Source organism: Rousettus aegyptiacus, unplaced genomic scaffold (genome assembly GCF_014176215.1).
Source record: "Rousettus aegyptiacus isolate mRouAeg1 unplaced genomic scaffold, mRouAeg1.p scaffold_m13_p_21, whole genome shotgun sequence".
NCBI classification, from domain to species: Eukaryota; Metazoa; Chordata; class Mammalia; order Chiroptera; family Pteropodidae; genus Rousettus; species Rousettus aegyptiacus.
This window is the reverse complement of record NW_023416297.1, coordinates 237,672-262,607: the sequence shown is the minus strand read 5'-3', so window position 1 is coordinate 262,607 and position 24,936 is coordinate 237,672. Positions and strand designations below refer to the sequence as shown.

The 24,936-nt window shown below is 69.7% G+C and overlaps 2 protein-coding genes across 10 annotated transcripts in view; both read right to left on the bottom strand.

Annotated features, from left to right (window-relative positions):
* MTA1 (metastasis associated 1) overlaps positions 1-10,976 on the bottom strand; it is a 30,922-nt gene extending 19,946 nt beyond the window's left edge. For all 4 annotated transcript variants that reach the window (XR_001594052.2, XM_016121456.2, XM_016121457.2 and 1 more), the window contains exons 1-2: positions 10,849-10,976; positions 253-320 (exon numbers count right to left, since the gene is read on the bottom strand). Coding sequence is in view for 3 of the 4 variants with exons in the window: in XM_016121456.2 (XP_015976942.2) it covers positions 253-320; positions 10,849-10,876 (96 nt within the window). In the remaining variant the exon portion in view is untranslated. The remainder of the gene's footprint in view (positions 1-252; positions 321-10,848) is intronic.
* TEX22 (testis expressed 22) lies at positions 302-23,730 on the bottom strand. Of its 6 annotated transcripts, none has more exons than XM_036238164.1 (4): positions 22,814-23,235; positions 15,256-15,384; positions 15,016-15,179; positions 302-320 (listed from the first exon to the last, which is right to left on the bottom strand). In XM_036238164.1, the coding sequence occupies exons 1-3, from the start codon at positions 22,967-22,969 to the stop codon at positions 15,024-15,026; spliced, it is 441 nt and encodes a 146-aa protein (XP_036094057.1). In that variant the 5' UTR covers positions 22,970-23,235; the 3' UTR covers positions 302-320; positions 15,016-15,023. The 6 variants fall into 6 exon arrangements, with proteins under 6 accessions (XP_036094057.1, XP_015976947.1, XP_015976946.1 ...); XM_016121461.2 differs by lacking the exon at positions 302-320 and adding an exon at positions 12,431-13,622 and having other exon boundaries at positions 22,814-23,234; XM_016121460.2 differs by lacking the exon at positions 302-320 and adding an exon at positions 23,466-23,730 and having other exon boundaries at positions 14,984-15,179; positions 22,814-23,067.
* Between the last annotated feature and the right edge of the window lie 1,206 nt (positions 23,731-24,936).

Here is a 24,936-nt window from a genome sequence, read left to right as displayed (position 1 = left end):
GCTGCTCTGTTCAGGCCCTGCTGAGCACGTCCCACAGGGGCGCCCAGCAAGGACCCAGGCCTGGGGCCCGACCCTGGGGACGAGGCCACCAACAGGTCGGAGCAGGCGGTGGCCGGTCCGCGACCCACGCCCTGGCTCCTGAAAACGAGGCGGAGGCTGGGGGAGCGCTGCCCCCCCCGGTGCCCACACACACGCACGCACACCCACGCCCACACGCGCGCACGCACGCACACCCGCCCACGCGCGTGCTACCTTGTTGAGCTCCTCGATTCTCCGGATCAGGTACGGGTTGCTGGACGAGTTCTCGAAGTAGACGTAGTCTGCAAGGAGGCGAGGGAGGGTCACTGACCGCGCGGCACTGCCACGCGGGGCTGCCGCCACCCCCGACCCGCCGCCCCGGACCCGGGGGCCCGGCCCCCACCTGCTCCTGCCGCCACCCCCGACCCGCCACTCCCGACCCGGGGGCCCGGCCCCCACCTGCTCCTGCCGCCACCCCCGACCCGCCGCCCCGGACCCGGGGGCCCGGCCCCCACGTGCTCCTGCCGCCGCCCCCGACCCGCCAGCCCGGACCCGGGGGCCCGGCCCCCACCTGCTCCTGCCGCCACCCCCGACCTGCCACCCCGGACCCGCCACCCCGGACCCGCCAGCCTGGGACCCGCGGGGGGAGCCCGGCCCCACGTGCCTCCTGCAGCCACCCCCCGACCCGCCACCCCCAGACCCCGCCGCCCGGACCCGGGGCCCGGCCCCCACCTGACACTGCCGCCAACCCCGACCAGCCACCCCGACCGACAGCCCGGGACCCGCCGCCCCGGAACGCAACCCAGACACGGGGGCCCGGCCCCCCACATGCTCCTGCCGCCCCCCGACCCGTGCCACCCCGGAACAGGGGGGCCCGGCCCCCACGTGCTCCTGCCCGACGCCCCGAACCGCAACCCGCGACCCGGGGGCCCGGCCCCCACGTGCTCCTGCCGCCGCCCCCGACCCGCCACCCCGGACCCGGGGGCCCGGCCCCCATGTGCTCACGCCCTCAGGCGGGAGCGGGTGTGCAGGGAGGGGCTGAGGCCTCCACGCCTCTGGGGAGAGGACGCAGCCGGAACCATGTGGCGGGTGCTGAGGGAGGGCCAGGGACCGGACCCTCCTGGGCGAGGCCGGGGGCCAGGACACCACCAGCCCGTGGCCGTGGCAGGCACCAGAGGGCGCCGGACCAAGGCGCCGGCGCGCGCAGGCCCCCGGGCACCCCTCCACCTCCCTGGTGGGGGGCCAGCACGGCACCAGGAGGCCCAGAGGCCACCACCCTCCGGTCCCCCGCCCGGCAGGTGTGCACAAACCAACCCCACGTGCTCTCGCTTCTCTCAGGCCCCGAGGAGGGGCTGGCAGTCTCCCAGAAATTCCCAAGGGGCCCACGGTGGGAAGCCCAGGATTCCACAAGGCCACCCAGCTGCCGGCCTGCCACCTGGCCCAGGTCCCCAGCAACCTGCACCAGGAAGGCCTCCCCCCCTGCCCCGGGTCGCCCACGGGGGACCCCACACGTTCACCCCGGCTGAAATCTGAGTAAAGCCTGGACGTGGCCCAAACGGCCCCAGCTAGGCCCCAATCTGGCAAACCGCGGCAAGGCCAGCAAATGCCAAAGGACCCAGGCTGGCCTCGTCCGCACGGGAGGTCCCGGCGGGGCTGCTGAACCCCGGGAGGCGCCGCCTGCTGCGGACACACCTGTGGCAAGCACCTGTGAGGACGCTCGTGCGGCACACCCGCGGGCGCACAGTGACGCCGAGCCCGGACGCGGCCGGGGGGCCGGGGGGCCGGGCGCGAGCCCGGGAGGGGCAGTGTCCGCAGTGCGCGACGCCCGGACCCGCTGCCCTGTCCCCACGCGGCGGCCGCACTTGGCCCAGAGAAAACGACGTCACAACGAAGTGATTTTCATAAAAAGCTCTCACGCCCGCCACCCAAGCTTTCATCTAAGGAGCCAAATAAAAGACAAGCTACACCCGAGCAAACGGCCCACGTGCGCCCCAAACTGGAACCGACCCAGAGCTCCCCGCCAGCGGGGACAGACAGAGCCGCGGGGACCCCGTCTGTCCATCTGTCCAACGGCAGAGGCCTCGCAGGGCGCCGGTGCCCTGCGGGTCACACAGGCCGCGTGCGGCGCCCGACGCCAGGTGGGCCCGGGTGACCACGCGGGACCTGGGGGACCGGGCTGTCCCACAGCCGCGGTGGCAGTTTCGTGGTGGCTCAGCAAACGTGGAGCCAACGGCGGGCAGGAGAGAAGGGAGAACAAGTGGGGACAGGCGCACTGGACACGGCGGAGCTGCAGGACCCTCGGCGCGCCGGCCCCCGGGGGTGCCGCGAACGGCCTGGGCAGGAGCAAAGGGGCAGTGGCCAGCAGACCCCGCCCACGCCAGCAGGGGGCGGCATCACGACCGCCACAGCATGAGGTGCGAGGCTCCCGCGGGACCGAGCCTGGGGCACAGGGGGCAGGGCACACGGGGCGGGGGTGGAGCCTCCAGCCCAGACAGCTTCACCAGCACCCACGGGAGACTCAACACTGGTTCCGCTCGCCTCTCCCGGGAAGAAGGGGAGGGGACACCCACCAGTTGGCTCGCAGGGCCCATGCCGCCAACCCTGCAGCCAGCCACCAGCACACAGGCCCACGCCGCACCTCCCGAACGCGGAGCCGAGTCCGCAGAAGAACCACAAAGCAGAGACAGCGACCTGTGAGGACGGCCGCCCTGGGCTCCTCGGGGCAGACGCTCGCCCCGGGCTCCTCGGGACGGACGGCCACCCCGGGGTCCTCTGGGGACAGGGTGCTCCGACACTGAAAATCAAGGTGACAGAGCACACGCGAGCCGGCGACCAACCGTCTCGGCAGAGCCAGAGCGCCCGACGACAGACACCCAGCGCACTCCGGGAAAATGCTCTGGCCGACGAGGGGCTGCAGGGGACGCCGACCTGGCAGGAGGCAGCTGTGGAAAACCCACGGCGAGCAGCACAGTGGACCACGCCTGGGACACCTCCCAAGAGGCGGCCGCGGCCCCCAGGGCACTGCGCCCCCCGCAGGCCCCCGCAGGTGAGTGCGTGTCGGGCGTATGGCGCCGAGTGGAGGGCACAGAGCAACCACGTGTGGGGACGTGGTTGTTTCTGTGGAAATTTGGGGTCTCCGGAGAGCTGCGGCTCAGCAAGGCCGCATCCTGCGCGTGGTCAAGGGCATCGCAGCTGGCCGGCCGCCCACGCCCTGCACGGCCCAGGAAGTCTGGCCTCGCGCGGCCCGGGGAGGCCCCTCCAAGCTCTGAAGTGGCTCCCCTGGGGACAGGGCTCCACAGTCTGCGCTAACGATATGATCTGTGGTGGGGTCGGAGGTCAGCTTGACCTCTGATGGGCCGGAGACTGAGCAGCCAAGGCCAGGCACGCCGGCGATCAGTCAGGACGACGCGACCCACCTGGACAATCACCCTGGACGTGAAGGCCGGGGGAGCCACACTCCCGCAGCACGGCCCAGGACTGTGGAGGAGTGGCCGCGTGCGCCCGGCCTCTGCCAGCCTGTCGCTGTGGCCGAGACCCATGACTGCGGCTGCTGTGGGTCCTACGGGGCCTCTGAGGACACGGAGCCTGGGGACGGTCTCTGGCCGAGTGCGGCCGGGGGTGCACGGCAGAGCCAGCTGGGCCCCGTGCGCCTGGGAGCCCTCGGCGGCGGGCGGTCCGGGAACAGACGCCTCCTGTGCACTTGCGACGAGGCCCCAGGGAACAGCCAGGCGAGCGCGGAGCGCGTTGCCTTCACTCGGCAGCGAGGGGGCCGCAGGAAGCGCCTGGCAATCCCGACTCAGTCGTCGCCAGAAGGACCCGCCACAGCCCACGCTCGCGCGATGCCGCCGTCCACGATCTCCGGTTTTCTGCGAAGGGCCGTGAACCCATGGCAGACTCGCCTGCACCGCCGCCTGCTCCGCCTCCTCCTGAGCACGAGACGTCACTGCGCGTGACCGCCGCGCGGGCCGGCAGGGCTCGGCTGGGTGTCCAGGAGGTCCGAGGGCAGGCGGAGCTCGCTGCCAACATGGCTGGCTCCGAGGTGACACACTCGAATGCCTTCTGCCCCCAGCAAGTCCCGCAGGGGGGACAACGGGCCCTCGGTGCCTCGCCCCTGCTCCCATGTTTCGTCACCACCACTCCGAGCACGCCTAACAGCGGGGAACCCCGAGAGGCAGGACACGTGCAGGGGACACACGCGTGTGCACATCTGCTGGCGCACGACTAGCACGTGTGCACACGCACGTGGGACATGCGGGTCATCACGAGAACCAGCCATGAAGTGACAGAGGCACGGAGCCCGGGGCCCGGGGCCCAGAGCAGCGGCTGGCCTGCTTCCGTCTGAGCCTGACGGCGGGGCCCGGAGGGCTGTGGGGTCCCCATCCTGAACCCAAAGGCTCGAAACCCAGGTGTGCCCGGGCCCGAGATCGGAAGGCGGAAAGTCCAACTGAGAGGAGCCCCCGTGACCCGTCCTGGGCGGGCCCTTGGCGGCCTGGGTGACACCGCCTGCACCATCACCGCCTCTGACGCTCTCCTATGGGGACCGCTGCCAAGACACTCCCCGAGGTCACACGTCACCAGCCGTCGGGGCCGCGGCAGCCCAGTCGGCTTGGCCCGGAGCCGCCGTCACGTCCTGGTGGAGCGCTCTGCCCGGGGTGTCACACAGCCCGCAGGCCGGTTCGGTAAGCAGAGGCCTGGGCACGCTGCCGCCTCGCCTCGCCGAGGCCCCGGCCACAGCCCCGGGACCTGCACCGCGCGCCTGCCCGCGGCGGCTGGCCTCCCCGCACACTCTTCTCCGACGGCTGCAAACAGCTCGCCGTGCCCCCGCCGGCGCACGGTCTCCCCGCTCGGCGGAGAAGCGAGCTCCTCAGACACTGCGATCGGGCCACGGGCACCGACCTGTGCGACGCCACGCACCCTGAGCATCGCCCTCCGGCCGCTCCCGTCTCGCGAGGTGGGACTGTGTTAGCCCCACACGCGCCGTGCACCGTCTGCAGTGCCGTGTCAGCCGAGGGTGGGACGCCGCACGGTGCTGGAGGCCGCACGCCCTGCTGAGGGCGGGGCGCTCCGGGAAGCCACCACGGGCACCCACGCCGGACTCCACGCGGCTTTCACGCGCCGTGAAGTACCTCCTTTCAACTCTGTCAGCCATTCTCAGTTCGCGAGGCACAGTGACCGGCAGGGGCCACAGCGTGCCACTCCTGTGTGGCAGGACTCGGCGCTGGCCAGGCTGCCGGCTCCCCCAGCCCGGCCTGCGATGGCATCCGCACAGCCCCAATCAGAATCCCACGCTTCCTCCCCAGTGGGACCCGGGCAGGAGGGCAGCCTGAGCAGCTTTCAAAGGACAAAGCTGGAGGGCCACCGTGACCCGCCTGCAAGCTGACGTGGCAGCAGTCTGGCCGCCCGTACCGCAGAGGGACACAGGCGGACCAGTGGGGACAAAGGGGGCCACCAGACAACGCAGCCGGACGCGAGCAGCGGCAACCGGACAGCTGGGCGCATGCGCGCAGAACGCCACACGCACAGACGCCCGGATCCTCGCCTTCTCCTCCCACAAAGGTGCACTGCTGGGCTCACGAACGTCGGGGCAAAGCCCCAAAACACAGAAGTTCTCTAAGAACGCAGAATAAACTCCTTGCGACCGTAGGTCAAGCAGGTTTCACAGACACACAACACGCACCAATTATGAAAAAGAAAAGTTTGCAAAAAAAGCCCGCATCTGATAAAGGGCCGAAACCCGGAATGCAGAGCGCGGCGCCCACTCTCGGAAGTCCACGAGAAGCACGCACGCAAGCCTGCTGAGACCCGTGCAGATGCGTGCGGACGCCTGACCAAGGACACGGGGGCGAGGGGGACGGCGGGGGACACGAAGATGTTCCCGACAGCGCCGTCCCTGGGGAAACGCGGCCGGCCCTGCCGCAGTGCGGCTCGGCTGCCAGGCGTGAGGGACAGGAAGGCCCGGTGACGGGGGCGCCCGGGGGCCGGGACGTGGGACGCGGGAGGCAGGCGCGGCGGCCACCAGGCGACACCTGGTGGCCGCCCGTGAAGGCGAGCGTGCGCGTACGGTTCGACCACGCGGCCTGGGCCTGGACTGCCGTCTACACAGCCTGAGCAGGGGCGTGCCAGCTCTGCTCACATGGGCGAGGACGGACCCCGCTCCTAGGGCACAGGCCCGGGTGCCGCCAGCCCCTGGTCACCCCCTCGCCGCCGACGGGCGCGTCACGGTCCCGTGGGGCTTTCTGGCGGACGCCCTTGTTCGGTGCACACAGCTGAGTTGTTGACAGAGCTCAGGACACCGGCCCGGGGCTCGGGCTCAGGGACCTCACGCAGCCCACGGTGCTCCGGGAGGCGCACCCAGCCTCCGAGCACCCCGGACGCCGAGGGCACGTCAGCGCATGCGCACGGCAACGGCACAGTCCGAAGAAAATCCCAAACCGGCGAACATGCGGGGCGGGACAGGCCAGGAGAGGGACGCTCGTCAGCGGGGGCTGGAACAGGGGCGGGGCTCACGTCCTGTCCTGTGGGAACTGGATGCGCCGGGCCCCGCCCCCGCACTGGAGCCCGGGTGACCCCATGTCCCCCTAGACGCGGCTGCTGGATGCAGGGACAGAGCAGTCCCCACCTGGACCCCACCCCCCACCCCCCACAGCCCCGCACGTGCCCCGCCCTGCTGGGAGCATGTTGCACCGCCAGACCACCGCCAGGTTCTGTGCTGGCCCCGTCCCCCCGCATGGCCCTGGTGATCCCGGGGCCCACACGCACACTCTCGGGGACCCCGCCTGCAGCGAGGGGCAGGGAAGCAGGCGCCCCGAGCTCCAGGGGTGCCCTGAGGGTGTGGGTCCCTGCCCGGAGGTGCTGCCCTTGTGTGCCTCAGGCCTGTTGCACACAGCCCCTCGCAGCAAGAGGGACCTGGGATCCCGAGCCTGGCCAGGCTCCGCTTGTGTGGGTGTGCGGGTGACGCGGGGTGGGGGGGGGTGGCTGTCAAAGGCAGCTGGGGCCACCGGGCAGAGGCGCGGAGACCAGAGGATCCCGGAGCACGGGGCCAGGCTGCAGGAGCCCCGTCTCCCCGGGCAGGGGCTGGAGATGATCGAGGGGGGCGGGGGGAAGCCCAGGACGAGCAGACGCAGGCGGCATCCCCAGGTGTCCCACCGCAGGGAAAGAACGTGGCGCTGCAGGGGGCCTGGTGAGTGTGCGTCCTGTGGTGTCCGAGGCCACCAGCTGCTGCGGGGACTCGAGGGACCGGGCACGAAGCAGCCCCGCCTGCGGGCCACACACGGACTCACAGGGCGGAGCCCTCTCAGCCCAGACCCAGGAAAACGTGCGCCCACGCGCGGGACAATCCAAGACGTCCGAGCCCCGAGCAGGCACGCTGGGGCTGGGCTGGGGCCCCAGGGTGCTTCCTCCCGGGAGTCGGAACACAAACTGGCGGGTATGCCCCCACTTTAGCGGGAGGCAGCCTGGAGGAGGCACCCTCTCGCCAGCGAGTCCATGCGACCTGGCTGCCTGGGAAGGCACCGTAGAGACCCCAAGGGGCCCGCCCGCCCCCCGGCCAGGTGTGAGGGGCTGCTGAGCAGCACCTGCTTCTTTAAAATCCAAGAGCCGAAGAGCCCAACTTTTCCCTCAAAGCCACCAGGAGGCCCCAATGGGCACAGCCACCCTGCGGGGCTCCCTGCACCCCGCCTAGGGCCCCAGTGCCTGGGGGCAGCTTGGGTGGGCCCCAGGCTAGCACGTCTGAAGTTGGGGACTCATATATCCGCTCAAAAGCTTAGAACAAACAGCCAAACAGAAACGGCATTCCCGACAGCGGCCGGGCTCCAGCGGGGGGAGGGGCCCCAGCCGCGGGCTGCCCAGCAGCAGGCGTGTTCCTGTCACTTTTTCAAAGTGTATTTTTAAAAAAGCAAACCACCCAAAAGAACGGGTGTTAAGTTCTTGCAACAGAAGAAAAAAAGAAAAAAACCTACGGGAAACGGTTCCAGCCTGTCAGTCACACGAGCGGCCAAACATCGGCTGGGCACCTGGGCACAGCACGTGCAGAGGAGACTGCCCACGGTGCCCTCGGGCCACCAAGGCCCCTGGGAGCACAGGGCCGAGCAGAGGCCGCAGACCCTGACCTGCCACCCACACCTGGCCCTGCCTGCCCGCCACGCCCGACGGAAGGCCTCTGCCCACGGCCGGCCTCTGCCCACGGCCAGGCCTCTGCCCACGGCCGGCCTCTGCCCACGGCCAGGCCTCTGCCCACGGCCGGCCTCTGCCCTCGGCCGGCCTCTGCCCACGGCCGGCCTCTGCCCACGGCCGGCCTCTGCCCTCGGCCGGCCTCTGCCCACGGCCGGCCTCTGCCCACGGCCGGGCCTCTGCCCACGGCCGGCCTCTGCCCACGGCCGGGCCTCTGCCCACGGCCGGCCTCTGCCCCGCAGATGGTCCACCAGGTAAACCGAACGCCCCGAGAAGGCGGCTGCTGCAGGTTCCCACACTGGCGTGTCCCATGCAGCATCTGGCGTGCACCTGTGCCGAGACTGTCTCCCCGAAACCCCAGTTGAGCTCGTGTCCTGCGGAGTCGGGCGCCTTCGGAAAAGGCTGCTCTTGGGGCCCAGTAATGATGGGGGTCGCTCCCCAGACCGCCCCTGTGGGGCTCCCCCAGGCCACAGCCCCCCGAAGGGCAAGGGCCCGTCCTCCTGGCGCCTGTCCCCGGGCAAGCAGCACCTAGACCGGGATGCTCAGCTGCCATCACCCCCCACCGTGACCGCCAGCCCTGCAGGACCCTGGGGACAGCCCTCAGGGTTCCTGACCACACACCGGGGCTGGATGCAGCTTCTTCCACGGGGACAGGGAGCACACTGAAGACGAGCCCCTGGGGGGGCTCCAGGACACCCTCACAGGGGCACAGGCAGACCTGGGGCCAGTCTGGCCTCCCCCAGAGGAGCCATCGCAGGGCAGCGATCCTTGTCCACACCTCAGGAAGCTAAAGCAAGGAGGGTCTGGGGGTGGCCAGGCCCCCGCCGAGTTCTCAGCTGGTAAGAGACCTAAAGACCAAGTGACACAGCCCACAAGTCAAGGGGACCCCCCTGAGCCGGGGTCCAGGGCCTGTGTGGGGTGGGGAAGGCTCCCCTGGGGACAGGCCCCAGAGACAGGCGTGGAGGGCCTGCGGCAGCCCCACCAGGCAGGGGCTGGAAGAGTGGCTGGGCAGGGGTGAAGGCACAGGGCTGGGGGCTGCGGGCCTCGGGCCCCCGGCCGACCCTGCCTCTCCGCGGCCTCCACGTGTCCATCCTGGTCACTCCTTCAGCCAACACTCAGACTGTAGTGGGAGGGTGAGGCCGTGGCTGCCTGATGGCCTTCTGAATGGTGACCTCAGGGGAGCAGCGGGTGGGCAGGGGGTCGCCAGGCCTTGTCAGCAGAAGCCACGAGGCCTTGCACGGGGTGGGGGGGAGGGTTCTGCGCTGCAGGAAGTGACCCATGGGAGTGCACAGAGGCAGGGAGGGGCCGAGCTGGGCACCTGAGGGTGGGGGTGTCAGCCTGGGGGCAGAGGTGCTGTGATGGGGCCTTCCCAAAGGCGTGTGACAAAGCACCTCCCGTCACCTCCCGCGGTGACACTCCTGCCTCCCAGGTGGGAGATGGACAGGCCCCCTCCCTTGTAGGACTCCTGCACCCCTGCCCAATGTGACCCGCAGGGGCCTACTGCCAAGTGGGCGCCGGCCCCCTCCCAGGAGCCTCTCAGGCTGAGGGCAGGGGGAGGCCCAAGCGCTGGCAGGTGCCTGTGGACCCACTGCTCAGATGGGGGCCTGGCTGGCTGGAGGCAGGCACCCCGGACACCCAGGGGTCAGCTGGCCAGGGAGGGGGCAGAAGCGGCCTCGGAGGGAGGCCAGTGCTGCTCCTGCTGGACATGCTCAGCCAAAGGTGGGCAAGCAAGGGTGGGCACAGGCGGAAAGTGGGTATGGGTCCCATCTCCCTGAGGAAGAGCCGCCTGAGGACGGGGTTGGAATCCCATGGAAAAGCAGGGCCACAGAGTCCCAGCGCCCCCGCCCCACAAAGAGGGACAAGGACCAAAGCGGGGGGCTTCCTGGGGTCCCAGAAGGAGAAAGTCCCCAGGGCCTGGGCCAGGCCAGCACAAGCCCCATCAGGGCCTAAAGGGGCAGGGGGCTGCTGGCCTCTCTCCTACCCTTGCAAAGCACCTCCCTGCTGCTCCGGGGTGCTGGAGGCAGGAAAAAGTTCGGGGGTGCCTTGGAAGTGTGCTGCTGAGGACCCCCAAGGGATCCTGCTGGGGAAGCCCCCAAACACACGCAGTTCTCAGGCGCCCTGGGCTCAGCGAGGAATGCGGCCCAGGCCTGGGGCTCCCATCCCCAAAGGGCCCACTGCCCCCCGCACTGCGGCCAGCCCTGCAGCCCTGGGTAGGGACCCCCGCGACCCCGCGACTCCTGTTTCAGAGGGGAGCAGCCAGCACCTCACAGGGCCACGTGCTCCCGCTCGCGGAGGGGGCCGCCAGGCCCAGAAGGATGCTCGGCGCCGCGGCCCGCTCCTGGCCAGGGCCCCCAAGCCACGCAGGCGCCCCAACAGGTGGGCTCAGCCCCCCACCCCGCCCGGGGGCGCCGCTCCGCGCCGCTCCCCAGCCCCGGGCCGCGGCGGGGTGCGGAGAGGTGCGGTGGGGTGCGGGGCGGGCGCAGGGGGGGGTACGGCCGGGTGGGGGAGGGGCGCGCGGGCGGGGGAGGGGCGCGCGGGGGGAGGGGCGCGCGGGCGCCGGGCGGGGGCGGCGCGGGGCGGCGGTTTGGGGCGCGCGGCCGAGCGCGGCCGGGGCCGGGGCCGGCGGCGGCGACAGGCCCGGCGCGGCGGCGGCGGCCTTACCTCCGACCCGGTACATGTTGGCCGCCATGGCGGGGCCGCGGGCTGCGCGGTCGCCGGCCTGGAAAATGGAGGCGGCGGCGCGGGCGGGGCGCGGCGGGCGGTTTAAAGGGGCCGCTGCCGCCGCCGCCGCCGCCGAGGCCGCGCAGGGACCGAGCGGCGGGCGCGAGAGGAAGGGGCGGAGCGACGCGGGGGCGGGGTCTCGGCGCGGCGCCCCGCCCGCCCCGCCGCCCGCGGGGGGCCCCGCGCCCCCTCCCGCCCGCGGCGCGGCCCCGCGCGCCCCCCGCGGCCCGCGAGCCCAGCGGCCGAGCTCCGGCCTCGTGACGCGCCCCGCGCCTCCCGCCCAGGCCGGCCCCGGTCCCCGCTCTCCTCGCCCAGCCCCCTCGGCCATGGCCGCATGTCTGGGGGCCCCCCCACCTCCCAGGGGGGCCGCTCTCGCGGCGGCAGCGCCTCCCTGGGAGACCGGCCTGGGACGGGCCGCGGCGGCGCGGCCGAGCGGAGCCGGCGGCCGGGGCGGCCGTGCCCGGGGACAGGGGGGCCGAGGCGGCCGTGCGCGCCGCAGCACCTGCTGGCCCAGCCCGTGGGCTCGGGGCGCCCGTGCCCGAGCTTGCTGGTCGGGTCCCAGAGCGCTGTGCAGTCCAGTCCGCGTGGAGCCGGCAAGATGGGGGTGTGGATGCCCCGAGGAGGAGGTCAGGGCATGAAGCAGAGGGGGTGGAGGCCCACTGCTGGGGGGCGGAGGGAAGTGGGGCGTGGGGGGCCCCCGGGGCTGCTGACTGCCGTTTACTCAGGTGTAGCCGCAGGGGTCAAGGTCCAGTTTGAGGAGCATGATGGGACACGGAGGGGAGGTCAAGAGGGGCCCCGGAACAGAGCACAGGGTGCCTTGTGCTGGGGGAGGCCCCAGGGACAGACAGGTCCCTACAGGGTGCGGTGGAGGTGGGCAGGAGCCCGGAGCATGTGCTGAGGTGAGAGCCAGGCAAGGGTCCCCGGAGCCAGGGGGCCGCATGCCGCATGATGCCACTACCCATCGCTTCCCGTCGGGCCACCATCTCAGTCTCAGGAACTCCGCTGGGAAGGGCAGAGTGGGGCTGCCGGGGGCTGGGACCCCAGCTGTGACAGGCGTGCAGGGAGAAGCGGGGGCAGGGCTTAGGCACAGGACGTGAGGTTCTGAAGGGACGGGTGTTGGTGGAATGGCCCCCTCCTGCCCACAAGCCTGTCCTCACTTCGTGGCCTGCGTCTCCTCTGGAAAGCAAAACTGCAGCAGAGAATCGTCTTCCACCCAACAAAGCGACCGGGAAGTCAGGACTACCGAGAAACGCCCGGGCTGTCGAGAGCCACACACGGCCGGCCTCCCGGGGCGCCTGCCCCCCTCAGGGACGGGAGAGGCCTGGGCCTGACGGCCACGCTCCCTGGACCCAGCCGAGGACAGAAGCCCACGGATTCCCTTCGTCCAGTGGGCAGCAGGGAGGAGGAAGGGCTGCTGGACGGTGGCCGTCAAGGCTGACCTTCACGGGAAGCCAGGCCCTGGGGGGCCGGCGTGTGGTGGAGGCCACCTGAATTCCAGGTCTCCCCATGAGATAAGATGTGCTCCTCACAAAGCAGAGTGACATTTAATGAAGTCTCAGGAGACACCACACGCCAGCGTCCCGACCTGGCCTCCCCCCTCCAGACGGAAGAAGCTGGTCGTAGACAGGCCGAGCCCATAACCAGCTCACGGCCAAGACGACGCATCTTGGATACGCTGCAAAAGAGACACATTTGCCCATTCGGTAGCAGAGTGAAGAGACTCTTCTCAGAACAGGGTTGACACGTGAAGGCGGCCGAACTCGTCCACGACTCAGCAGCAGCAGCAAACGCGGGGGCCGGGGTGGGGGGTGGGGGGCCGGGCTCTCCACGAGGGCCACAGCCCAGGGAGAGGAGCTGGGAGCCGGGAGTGTCCCCAGGGCCTGCCGGGAGTGAGACTCAGCAGCCGGGGACGTGTGTGCAGAGTCCCACGGGTGCCAGGGACGTCAGGCCGGGCGGGACGGTGGAGTGACAAGAGGAGAGGCTGCTGGGGCTTCGGCAACGCCAGCGGTTTACTGGGCCCTCCACGGCTGGCTGGGCGCCCCCTGCTGGCCCCGCCCTCGAGGCGAGGGCCGGGGTGACTGAACTCCCTGCCCTGGTGGCAGAGGGGAGGGGACGAATGGCACGCAGTGGCTACACGGTCCTGTGAGGGCGCTGGTGGTTCAGAGGGGTCAGGACCGGAAGTGGTGCACGAGGCTCAGGCCGTGGCCCCAGGAGCCCAGGGCATGACCCGCCCAGGACCTTCTTCCCAGCACCTGCACCAGTCGGGGCGGAGGGCGGCCCGGGCGGCCCGGACAGCCGTGCAGCGCTCGGCACCTGCACACTGAGCCTCCACACCTCCCAGGCCCCGCCCCCCGGATGAGCAAGGCCCAGGAAAACGTTTTCAAATCTAGAACCTGAAGTCTCAAAATGTAAAAGCTGGTTCTAACCCAGCTGCTGAGGGGCACGCAGTCGACGGGCTTCCGGGCGCAGGGGCCGTCCGAGGGCGCAGGAGCGTCGGCCCCTTGTGCAGCGAGTGGCTGAGGCCGCGCAGAGGGCGGCGGGCTGGCCGTCCAGCACCCCGGCAGGGTGACCAGCGAACCCCTGGACCTCGGGCGACTGACGCGGAGTCCGCGAGGCCGCTCAGCAGCTGCCGCCTCCGTTGTACCTGCTGACGCTGCGCTGGCCTGGGGCGGGGTCCGTCCCGGACGCCTGTCCCTCACTTCATCGTCAGCGGTCTGGTGGGGGGGAGGGGGACCAGAGACCCTCCAGAGCCCTGCCTAATCTTCCCCCACCCCCGTCCACCCACCACCCCACTGTCTCTGGCCTTCCACTCACTCTAGGGAGGCTGAAAAATGCACAGGCCTGAATCAAAATAACTTTCAGGGGACCCCAGAGAGAATGAGGGCGCCTGGCTGTGTGACCTGGAAAGGCTTCCTGAGTCTTGCACTAAGGCAGGGGGAGGGGGGCGGGCAGGAGGCACGGAGCACCCAGGCAGCAGGCGGGGAGTGGCCTCCGGGCGGCGGGCACCGGCGGGGGGCGTGAGGCCAGGGCAGCACTGCCTCAGCCCGGCCTGGGGCTGACCAGCTCACCGTGCCCAAAGCCCCGTCCTCCTCGCCAGCCCCGCGCAAGCGCAGTCAGCCCGACAGTCAGTCACCTCGCTGGCCCCGCACAAGCGGTCAGGCCCCCGATAGTTGGTCACCGAGTCCAGGGGATGGTGCCCACCCGGCCACTATCCTTCCACCCACGAGAGCTCGGAGCTCAGAACCGCCAACCCCCTCCGCCCCCTTCCACTTCCTCCCGCCGCCAGCCTGGTCCCCCCGATGCAGCCCTGCCTCGGGAGCCTCCCGCCTGCCCTGCACCAGCGCGGTGGGCCCCGGGCCAGCTCCTCGCAGCTCCCCCAGACCTCCGCCCACACTGCCTTCTTGGCTCGTCCACCAACGAGCTCACTGTGCAGGGGTGGGGAGGTACCGCCTCCTCCACGAAGCCGCCCCTGTGTTCAGCGCCGCCTGCCTCCTGCAGCCCCTGGGTTATGTGTGCCACTGTGGGCCCCCTGGAGTCAGGGCCCAGTGTGAGACCAGCACCCCAGGGCTGGACAGGCACTGGTACCTGACAGTTCATGACCTCAAAACCCCCAACCTCCTGGAGGCCTGCTGGTCCCAACCCCCTCACTGCCCCGTGCAGGTAGGCACCCAATTCCTCATGGGGGCCAGGCTCCCCAGCCCAGATACCATTGCCCAGGCCAGCAAAAGAGCTGGTCATGAACTTGGCCCTCCCAGGCTGCCCGCAGCTGCCTGTCCCCAGGATGCTGACCCTTGGCAGCTGTGTGCAGCCTCTCCTGGCATAGCCCTGCCCTGCCCTGTCCCCAGGGCCCCTCCAGGTGCCTCTTGGCTGGGCTGGGGCAACACCCCCATCCTGGAAGTGGCTCCCAAAGCCTCAGAGTGCACGTTCTGCAGGGGGCAGCCGGTGGTGCCCCTGGACCGGTTTGCTCATCCCTTGGCTCGTCATGGTCCCCGGCTGGATGTGAAACAGCCCAGAGGGACCCTGATTTGTGGCAGTCTCCCCCAGAACCCCCAGGAAAGGCTCTGCAACACACATATCAGCTGAACAGGCTCTTAGGAAGGTCGGCACCTCGAGGCCTAGGGCTCCAAGGTCACGTTCTGCCAGAAAGGCGAGCTGCGGGCCAGGAAGGCGTGGAAGGCGTGGGTGGACTCCGAGGATCTGGGTGGGTGTGGGATGAGCACGTCCTTGTCCACGTCCTCAGACACCAGCTGGGCCACAATCTGCATGATTTCCTGTGAGAGGCAGGAGGGTCAGGGGGCGGGGTGCAGCTGGAAGGGGCGGCCCCTGCGCCCCGCCTGCCCCGCGCACCTGGCAGTGGAGGGAGACCCCCGCGGCCCTCCGCCTCTCGCAGCCGCCCTGGGAGGCCCGCTGCCGGCGCTCCTCGATGCTCAGGCTCCAGTGGCGGCTCCGATGACTGCTTGGCGGTGGCTCACACACCTGCAGTGACAGGGCAGCGGTTCACACCAGGTACGCCCAGGGGCCCTGCACCCGCCGACCCTCGACCCTCTGCACCCTGCACGGTAGGGGCGATGCCGAGCCCTCCAGGGTGCAGCTCGGGCTCCCAGGACGGCAGGCGCGCCTTGGCCCTGGGGCCTTTGGTGGCTTTGCACAGTAGCTCTGCGTCCGGACGCCAGCCCAGCACCTAGCCTGCTTCTCTGCCCACCGGGAGGCCGCGGACAGCGAAGGCCCCCACGGCAGAGGCCCCGGCCCACACGTGGCGCCTGAGCCCGGCTGCACGCTCGGGGGAGGTGGGAGAACGGGCCAAGCTGTCGCGGCCTCGGGAGAGGCCCCCGAGCCCAGGCACCCCATGCCCCTGAGCCCAGGCACCCCGCCGGCCAAGGGAGCGAGAACCTCAGAGGCGGGGGGCTGTGACCTGGGGCAGGACGGCGCACTCAGATCCCGGCAGGTCGTGTCCATGGAGACGGCCACTCGGGGCTCTCGAGGTTACGTGACAGTGGGTGGCGTCCGCCCTGCGGGAAGGCGCACCCCCCTGACTCCCCTCGAGGGCAGAGGGCAGAGCGTGCGGCAAAGCCGGCTGTGAGCGGCGGAAGGCGGTCCGCGTGGGTCTGCACCCCGCTTGGTCCGGGCGCCCAGGTTCGCTCCCCGGCCGCACATGCACCAGGGGCCGCGCTGGCTTCAGCCTTCAGGCCCTGCCCCGGGGAGCCGGGCCCACTCGCGGAGCTTCGTCTCACCTGGTTCGCGAGTCCTCCTCTGCCCTCGCTGCTCTCCTCTGGGCCGACCGGGTGCTGTCTCTGCGCCCCGGTCCCCTCCACGGGTTCGGAGCGGCTTTCCTTCTGGTCTTCCGGTGTCACCATGGTGCATATGCAAATTCGGCGAAGTCCAAAGGGGACCGGGCCGCTGTCGTCTTCTCGAACGGAGCAGGAATCCGGGTCACGCGGCTCGGCTCACGGGCTCCCAGCCCTGGCGCCGTCGTGGGCGCCTGTCGACTCAGCCTGGTTCGGTGAGTGGCGGCCGCGGCGGGGGCCCGTCCACCGCAGCGTCCATCTGCCCACGCTGCCTTTGTGCCCCTGGCTGCGCCCGCGGCCGCTTCCCTGCCGCGCGAGGCCTGTCCTCAGAACCGGGCGAGGGTCGGCCGGGCCCACACCCGCCTGTTGTCTCACTTGTTCTGCCCCCTCCCGAAAGGCGTCTTGCTGGGCGCGGAGCCCCAGAGCGGCGGCGTTCCCTCCGCGCACCTGCCCGTCACCCGCCCGTCGGGGTCAAGGCAGCCTCGCTGCCGCTCCTCCCAGATGGCGCCGGCCGCCTTCTCTCGGTCCCGTGTCCTGCAGCTTCTCCACCACTGTCCCAGGTAGAAGATGCTCTGCAGGTCTCTGATGACGGACTCTGCTCCTCGGCCGCCTGCGGGGCCTTCTGGAAGCCTCCTCCCGGTGTCTCTCCTTTCCTCCCACTTCCCGTTCCTTGCCTCTCCTGCTCTCCGGGCAGTTTCCTCAATTTCAGGTTCCAGACCTTGCACCCAACAGCCCAGTGCCACCCTGCTCGTGTCCCGAGAGCTGTCTTACTCCTGAGCGTTCCTTTCTGCAGGACGGGGTCCTTCCCGCGTGGTGGGCAGGGGACGGTTCCTCCTCCTCCTCCGAGGAGCTCGTGCCGGCAGAGCAGAGGCTCCCGCCTGCCCCTCCGTTGCAGGTTCCCTGCTCTGGGGGGAGAACCGAGCGGCTGCCGAGTGGGGACGAGCCGCTCGGTGCCCCCCCTGCCCCGCGGCTGCTCTGAAGACACCTGTCCCTGTGTCCCCGTGGGGCCTCTGCGCCCGACAGTCTCTCGTTCGGCCTCCGCAGCTGTACCCCCGTCTCCTACCCGGAGGCTCTGGGACCTACTCGCTGACCCATCCTCTTTCCCCTGGGCCCCTGCACCTGCGACGGAGGCCACGGGCCTCTGCAGGACGAGGCCGTCCGGCCCTTCTGCTGTGACGTCAGTGACCACTCGGCCACCTGCTTCCTCCCCTCACACTCTGTTGCTGCGGCCTCTCTGGGTCTCCATCCTGGGGACGTCTGCTGCTCAAACGCCCTTCTTGCCATACTCCGAGGTTTCAGGAGGGACAAGGGGGTCCCCTTTGTGGGTCCCTTAAAATCCAGCAGAAAGAAGGCAATTCCCTGCTTATGTTCGACACCCAAGGACCCGGCAGCCAAACCTGTTGGTGGCCGTGCTCCCCAAATCTGTTACGTCTTTTTGTCGTTACCGATTTTGTCCCTTGATCATTTTCTTCTCAGAAAAGCACATTAAATCCTCGGGGTGGTGACTTTGGTCATCTCTCTCTACATTTACGACTGAGGTGTCCCCAAACCCCACGGTTCTGTGCCCCGGGGCCGCAGGCGCTGCACCTGGGCCACCCCCTCGGCCACGTCCGGGGCCCTCGGTCCCTGCAGCGAGGGAGGGCTGTGCCGTGCCAGCGCAACCTTAGGCAGGTGACGACTTTAAAACTGCGAAGGATAATTACATGGGAAATGCAGAGGAACCATCCTTAGCGACTCCGGAACTCGCTGCCCCGAACGAACGATCCCACACGTGCTTCGGGTTTTCTCCCCAAGAGACAAAACGCGGCTGGTAAGGCCTCCTCGGCCAAGGCCCCGACCCCCGGCCGGAGCGCAGCGCAGCCCGGACGGCTCCGGCTCGTTCCCCAGCCGGCCGCCCGCCCCTCCCGCCCCACGGCCACCGGGGACGGCGGCTCCGCGCTGGCCTTGCTGCGGGGGGCGCGGACATCGCCTCTTCCCTCCGCTCCTCCCTGAGCTCGCGCCTGAGACAGCTCCACGCGGTTCTTAAGGGGCTGAATCACGTGCTGTCACGGCTGTACCGCTCTTGCCCCCAGCTGAGGGGACGGCGCAGCTGGCTGTTCCCGGGGCCCACCCGTGGGCTCTTCCTGGACAGCCGGGCACCCTGGCGGCCGCCCCCGCACCTCCCACCAGCAGGGGGCACTGGCTCGACCCCCGCCCCTTGCCAACACTCGGGCCTCGCCTTTCATATTTTTGTCAAGTAAATTTATTTCATTTATTTCCGACGCCAGACGCCTGCCGGGGCTCCTCCCCTGAGCAAGGCCTGTGCGTCCCGGGGGCCGCGTGCCTCTCTCGCAGGGGCTTGTGCTGTGTGCCCCCACACCGGGCGCTCTGCGTACGCGGTTCATGTCTTGCCTCTGGGCCTCACGGCCGGTGCCCGTGGCAGGCGCTGGGTGTTGGGGACAGGAAGGGGCCTGGGTTCCCCTCGGGAAGGTGCTCGCGTTCACCTCCGTTCTCAGCGCAACCTGCTGGCCGCGCCTGTCCGGGGGTGTCCAGCCCAGGGGCCCGCGCCGCGCACTCAGCCGGCGGGGCGCCAGGGCCCGGCCGCCTGGCCAGGCTCCCGCGGCCTCCTGGGACTCCTGCCGGGCGCACGCGGCTCGCGCCCCCTGCGCGCCCGGGCTCAGCCCTCACGTGCCTGCCGTGCGGCTGTTGGGGCGCCGCGCCCTCGTTCCCTCCCCTGGGCCAAGCCAGAGCCCGCTCGCTCCCGGAAGCACCGCTGATGGGTCTCGCTTGCCGGGCCCTGGTCCCCGTGGGCAGCTGCACGTCCTCGGACGGTGTCTCGTTCCTACTCCTCTCCCCTCTGCGTTTCTGCCGCGGCACCACGCACAGGCCCTGCCACGGCCCCGGAGCGCACACCGCAGCTGCACCGAGCGCCTCCGCGGCGCGGAGCTGCCGCCCCCCTGCCCGTCCCCGGGCCGCCGCGTCCTCCCCACGGACCGCCTGCCCAGTCACACACCCGCGCTCCGCCCCGGCCCCGGCCGCGGCCCCACCGCCTGCTTCCTGTCGCCGTGGGCCTCCGTCCCGCAGGGCCCTCCACCGGGGGCTCGTGCCGGTGGCTCGCACAGCATTCGTGCTTCGTGTCTGGTCCGTTTCACGCGGCGTGACGTCCTCGAGGTCCATCGGTGCCGCAGCAAGTGTCGAGTCCACCCTTTCCTGAGGCCGAGTCACAGTTCCTCTTCACTGGCCCCAGGGGTTACTTCCCCCTCTAGGCTGTCATGAATCACGCCGCAGATGCCTGCTCGCTTGTCTCATTCTTTCCAACGCGCAGCTGGGATCGCTGGGCCACACGGCGATCCTACGTTTAGTTTTCCGAGGCGCCTCCGTGCCGTGTCCCAGACGCGGGAGCATCTACGTCCGCGCGAGCAGCGCGCAGGGCCCCGGTCTCTCCACACCCTGTTTCGGTTTTACTTGTCACAGCCCCCCGAACGGGTGCGAGGTGGCGTCCGGCCGCGACTGACGCTGAGCGTCTTTCCGTGGGCTTGACCCCTTACACGTCTGTGGAGAAGCGTCTCAAGCCCTCTGTCCATTTTTGAGTCGGTTTGTTTTGTTTCCTTGAGTTGTAGGAATTCTCAACGTTCTGGATAGTAACCCCTTATCAGTAAGACTTGCACGTTTCTCCCCATTCCGCAGGTCGACTTCTTCTGTGCGTCGTGTCCTCCGATGAGTTTTGACGGAGTCCAGTTCATCTCTTTACTTTTGTTGCCTGTGCCATTGGCACCAGATGCAAGAAGTCACCACCGGGGCCAACGGCACGAAGCCTGCTCCTGTGTTTTCTCCCAGCTTCGTACTTTGAGCTCTTCCCTCACGCCTCTGGTCCACGTGGAGTCAACTTCCATCTGAGGTAAGGGCGCGACACCATTCTTTGGCAGGCGGACGTCCAGTCTGTCCTGTCCCCGCTGCAGGGTCTTGCCCCTCGTCGGTTACCCTCGACCTCGCTCACGGCGCTCACTTTGCCTCAGCAGCTGTTCGGTTCGCTTTACACACATGGTTGAATGTAGCCGTCTTTCCTTTTGTGGCTTCTACCCTTTGGCTAAAAGGCCCGCCGCCCCGCCCTGCGGTAGAGGGACCATCGACACGCTTGGAGCTGACCGGGGTGCCCATGGGAGGACGGCTGGCCGCGTTACTTTCCGGAAGGTCCGTCCCCCTCCCTGAGTGTCCGCAGGCATTCGGGTCCACGTCTAGACGTCCCGGTCGGCTCCGCCGTTCACGCGTCACGTGCCAGGGCCCTCTCGCTTTGAAAACTGAAGCTTCGACTCTATTCTCACTCTTCTGCCGGGGCTGAATCTATCCTTGTTTTTCTGTTTGCGCGGTGCCGTGTCGAAAGAGGTCTCGGCGTTTGGGTCGTCGATGACACCGAGTCGTGACACGCCAGGAGAACGTGCGCATCGCAGGCCCCCCCGCCCCCGACGGGGCTCTCCGTGGGGCCGCGGGTGTGACAGTGGGCCCCAAACAGGTTTGCGACTTCCCGCTCTGCTGGCAGACGTGCCCTTTCTGCTGGTCCGTCTCCTAGGGCCTGTTCCCATCCGCGAGGGCTATGGTCGTGCCCTCTTCCCGGCCCTCGTGACGCGGACGACCTCCGACCTCCCGCACTGACCGGACGCAGCCACAGGCCCCCACGGTGCCGCGTCACCGCCTCCACAGTGCTGGGATCTGCACGGGCCAGATTTCCGCGGAGGGCACAGGGCACCTCTCCAGCCCTGCCCTGCCCGCCTGGCACCCCTGCGGGTCTTCTCATTATTGTTCGAGGTGTTTCGTTCTCCGTCACGGTAGAGGCTTCCTTCAAACGTGTGGTGCCCTCAGCTGTTGATTCATACTTAAAGGGGGGGCTGAGCCCAGCAGCGTGAGTAGACTGAGGCTTGGGGGGCAGGGCAGCGCCTGCTCTCACCACACAGCTGACAGCCACTCCTCCTGCTCTGCCCAGCCTGGGCCCCCGCTGGATGTGGTCACCACCTCCTGCTGGCTGGCCCCCCGCCCATGCTCTGTCCTGTGGGCTCCTGCCTCCCAGAGCCTTCTGTGGTGACGTCAGCAGGCTCATTAGCAAACAGAGGGACACAGGCTTGCCCAGCCCTCTGTGCAAGGCTGGGGCTCTACGTCGGGAGACATGTCCTCAGATTCTGGCCTCAGCCCGAGGCTGCTGGTGTTCTGTGAGCACGTCCTCATCATGGGGGCCCTGGGGACCTGCAGGGACCCCTGGAGGTGAGGGCGACTCCCTTGGGAATCAGGCTGGGAAGGGGAAGGTAGGATCGACGTATGTTAGCTGGGCTAGGGGCTCGCCGGGAGACGGTGCCTGAAAAGGGGCCGGGCGTGGGGAGAACTAGAGGAGCCGGGCACACTGGGGGGCTGGGAGGAAGCGCACCACGCAGGATGGTCAGACGGGGGGTGGCCTGGTGCCTCGAGGCCACAGTGAGCAGGTGACGTCCCCGAGGGCCAGGAGCAGCAGGCACAAGAGGCAGGATGATGGCACCAGAGAGGTGAACAGGGCGTGGGGGACACAGCGGGACCCCTGCCCCCCAGTGCTGTCCTGGGAGCCTGCAGAGAGGCCCGCACCCCTCTCTGGTCTCCACCCGAACCGCTCTCCCCTGTGCCACCTTCCGCCAGACCCATCCGGCCTGCTCCCCTGCCGCCCAGCCTGGCCCCCCACCACCTCTCAGAGCTGCGGACGCGGAGTGCCGGGGTGCGCTCCGCCCAAGAGCCACCAGGCCCGTCCACTGCAGAACGTGGCTCGGACGCTGCTGGCCCCGGTCCCCGCCGCCTGCTCCGGAGGGAGCCCCTCATGCGCCCCTCCTCCCAGAAGCCCGCATCCCCAACAGGAGACACACAGCTGTGTCTGCGACCCAAACCGTCTGTCCTAAGAGGTCAGCCTCCTGGAGGCCAAGGGGCCCGCGGGTTTGGTGGTCACCCAGCACCAGGCAGGGGCCTGCTGCGGGGCACGTGGCAGCTGCACTGGGCAGCCGGGGAGTGCACGCTCTTCCCACCGCCTCCGTCAGCCTCGGACCCTCCGACACGCGCAGACAGGGCCACACGCTGCCCCGCGGCCGGCACCCTGTGCGCCCGGCTGTTCACAGCCTGATCCCTCCGGCCAGGCTTCGACCCTGTGCACAGGGTCACCCTGCAGAACTCGGGAGCATCCGGCGCGTTCTGCCCATGCAGTGTCCCTTGGGGCGGGGGCAGCTTTCTGCTGTCACGGCCGCCACTGCGTCACAGAGTGCGGGGCACTGAGAGGGGCCTGCCGTGTGAGGCTGCATGAGCGGAGCCTCCAGGAATGTTCTGGTCATGGCTTTCAGAGACGACTGCCCGCTGACCTGAGAGGTAGGGTGCCATCAGGTACCCACTGTGGGGGCAGCTTCCCGACCGGGCTCCCTGTGCTTGGGTGCCCTCTCAGCCCTGAGGGGTGCTGAGGTGAGGCAGGCAGGGTGCTCACCTGCAGGAGTGCTGAACTCTGCCCCAGCCACGGCACCTGCTCGTCCTCAGGCCCCACTCAGCCCTGTCCACCCACACGCACCCAACCAGTCCGCCTGCTGAGCTGGCTCCGGGGGTTCCGGAGGCGGGCCCGGGGGGCAGAGGCCAGGCTCTCTTTAGCTTACCCAGTCCTGAGTCTGCAGTCCCTGCTGAATGCTGCTCTGGGCATCGCGCTGGCCCCAGGCTGGGGTCGGGCTGAGCAGGGCAGAGGGTGGCCTGTGCTCTTGGGACAGCTGGGGTCCCTGCTTCTCCCCTGGGGGGTCCTTAAGCAAACGCTTCATGCTGTTCACGGCCAGTTAGCAGCCTGCTTGTCTGTGCTTCTGGGCTCTGAGGAAAGGTCCCCAAGGCCACCTGTGTTCCCACGGCTCCCTGGGCCCCTCTGGCAAATGGAGGCAGCGTCAGGCTCTGCTAGACTGGCCTCTGCCACTGCCCAGACAGTACCCGTGGGCCTCAGGCCAGTGAGACCAAGGCGGACTCCACTGGATGACCTGGGTCCCCCAGCTGCTGCTGCCACTTTCCTCCACACAACCCCCCCCGCCCCCCCCCCAGCTGCGCAGCCAGCACCCCACCCCGATGGCCCCTCTCCTGGCCCTCCTGGCCTCCCACCCTGGGTCCCCTCCTGGCTTGAGCTGTGTGCCTGCACACGGCGCCTTCTCAGGACCCAGGAGGCCCCGGCGCCTAAGGCGCACCCCACGACCGCGCAGAACCAGGGCCAGTGAGCTTGAAGGGCCCCAGCTCGCCCCGCCTCCCTGCTCAGGACGACGCCTGTGACCTCACCTCCACGCCACAAGGCCTGGCTGGCTTGAGGCCGCCCCCTCCACTGCGGGGACGGGGCAGAGGAGCCCGCCAGGTGGGGGCGGCAGAGCTGGGGGGTCGGGAGGACACATGGGAAGGCGTGGGGTTCCGGCGTCTGAGTGGGGTGCACTGGGGTACCAGGGGCGGGGCACACTGGAGTACGGCGGTGGGAGAAGGCCGGGGTCCACTGGGGTAAGGGTATGGGGAGGCGGGCCCACTGGGGTGCGGGGCGGGGTCCACTGGGGTGCGGGGCGGGGTCGGGGTCCACTGGGGTGCGGGCGGGGTCGGCGGGGTCCTCTCGGGGCGGGGTCGGGGTCCACTGGGGTGCGGGGCGGGGGCGGGGTCCACTGGGGTGCGGGCGAGGTCGGGGTCCCCTGGGGTGCGCCCCGGAAGGCCCGGCCGCGGCACTTCCGCCGCGCAGGCCCCGCCCCCCGCCCCGCTTCCGGCCGCGCGCGCCGGCCCCCGGGACCGCGGTCGGCGGCGCCTCCTCGCGCCCGGCCCGGGGCCTCCGCCGGGCCTGCGGTGCTCGTGGGGCGCCCCTCGCAGACGCCCCGGCCCCCAGGCCGTCTCCAAGGCGTCTGCCGGGACTCGGGGTTCCTCCGCCGGAGCCCTCCTACGCCCTGCGCCCGCGCTTCCCGCCCCAAGGTCGTCCGGCCCCCTGGCCGCCCCCCACCCCCGCCCCCGCCCCCCTGAACCCCCGACCGGCTGCCCCGCCCCCACCCCGGCAGCGCCCTACCCGCGGCGCTGACACAGGGCGGAGCCTGCGCCTGGACGGACGGAGGGTCAGGGAGGGGGCGGTGGCCGCCCGAGAGGAATCGGCAGGCGAGGGCGGGCCTGGGGGAGTGCTCCCGGGTTTATTAGTGTCGCTTCAGCACCTTAAAATAGTCCACGTGGTCACACACGTGACAGACTCTGTTCCTCAAAAAGGCTATGTACATTAGTCATTTTTCTTTAAAAAAAAAACTATCAACACATACATTCTGGAAATCGAACAATGCACAATGAACTGGATGAGGGTCTGCAGAATGCAAGGTGGCAGGGGCCCCGTGGCCCGCAGGGACAGACCCAGGGGTGTCACCAAGTTCAGCCCTCAGGCAGGCTTCCTGCAGAGCCACGTTCTCCCGATACCTCAGGAAGGACAGGACAGGTCTGGGGAGGGGTCAAGGAACAGGTAGGTGTAGGTCAGGCGGCTGGCTGGCTGGCTGGCTGGCTGGCTGGCTCTGGCCCTCTGAAGCGAAAATTTGGCCCCAGGGGCAGCCAAGGCTTCCCATTGGAGTGAGGCCAGGGCAGCAAGGCCGGCCTTGGCTGCTCTGACCCCGCCAGCCTCTGTGCAGACAGGCCCTGCCACTCTGGGCCCGGAGGCCCCTTCTTCCCCAAGCTTTGGCCACAACAGGATGCTGGCCTGCATGCCGAGGAGATAGAGGACAGAGAGGTAGGGAGGAGACCGTCGTCT

Excerpts from the sequence above, each read along its gene's own strand:
- TEX22 (XM_016121460.2), bottom strand. The coding sequence starts at position 22,969 with ATGAAGCGTTTGCTTAAGGACCCCCCAGGGGAGAAGCAGGGACCCCAG. Across the intron at positions 15,385-22,813 it reads GACTGCAGACTCAGGACTGG|GTGTGTGAGCCACCGCCAAG; the intron begins GTAAGCTAAAGA and ends CTGTCACTGCAG. Across the intron at positions 15,180-15,255 it reads GGGTCTCCCTCCACTGCCAG|GAAATCATGCAGATTGTGGC; the intron begins GTGCGCGGGGCA and ends TGCCTCTCACAG.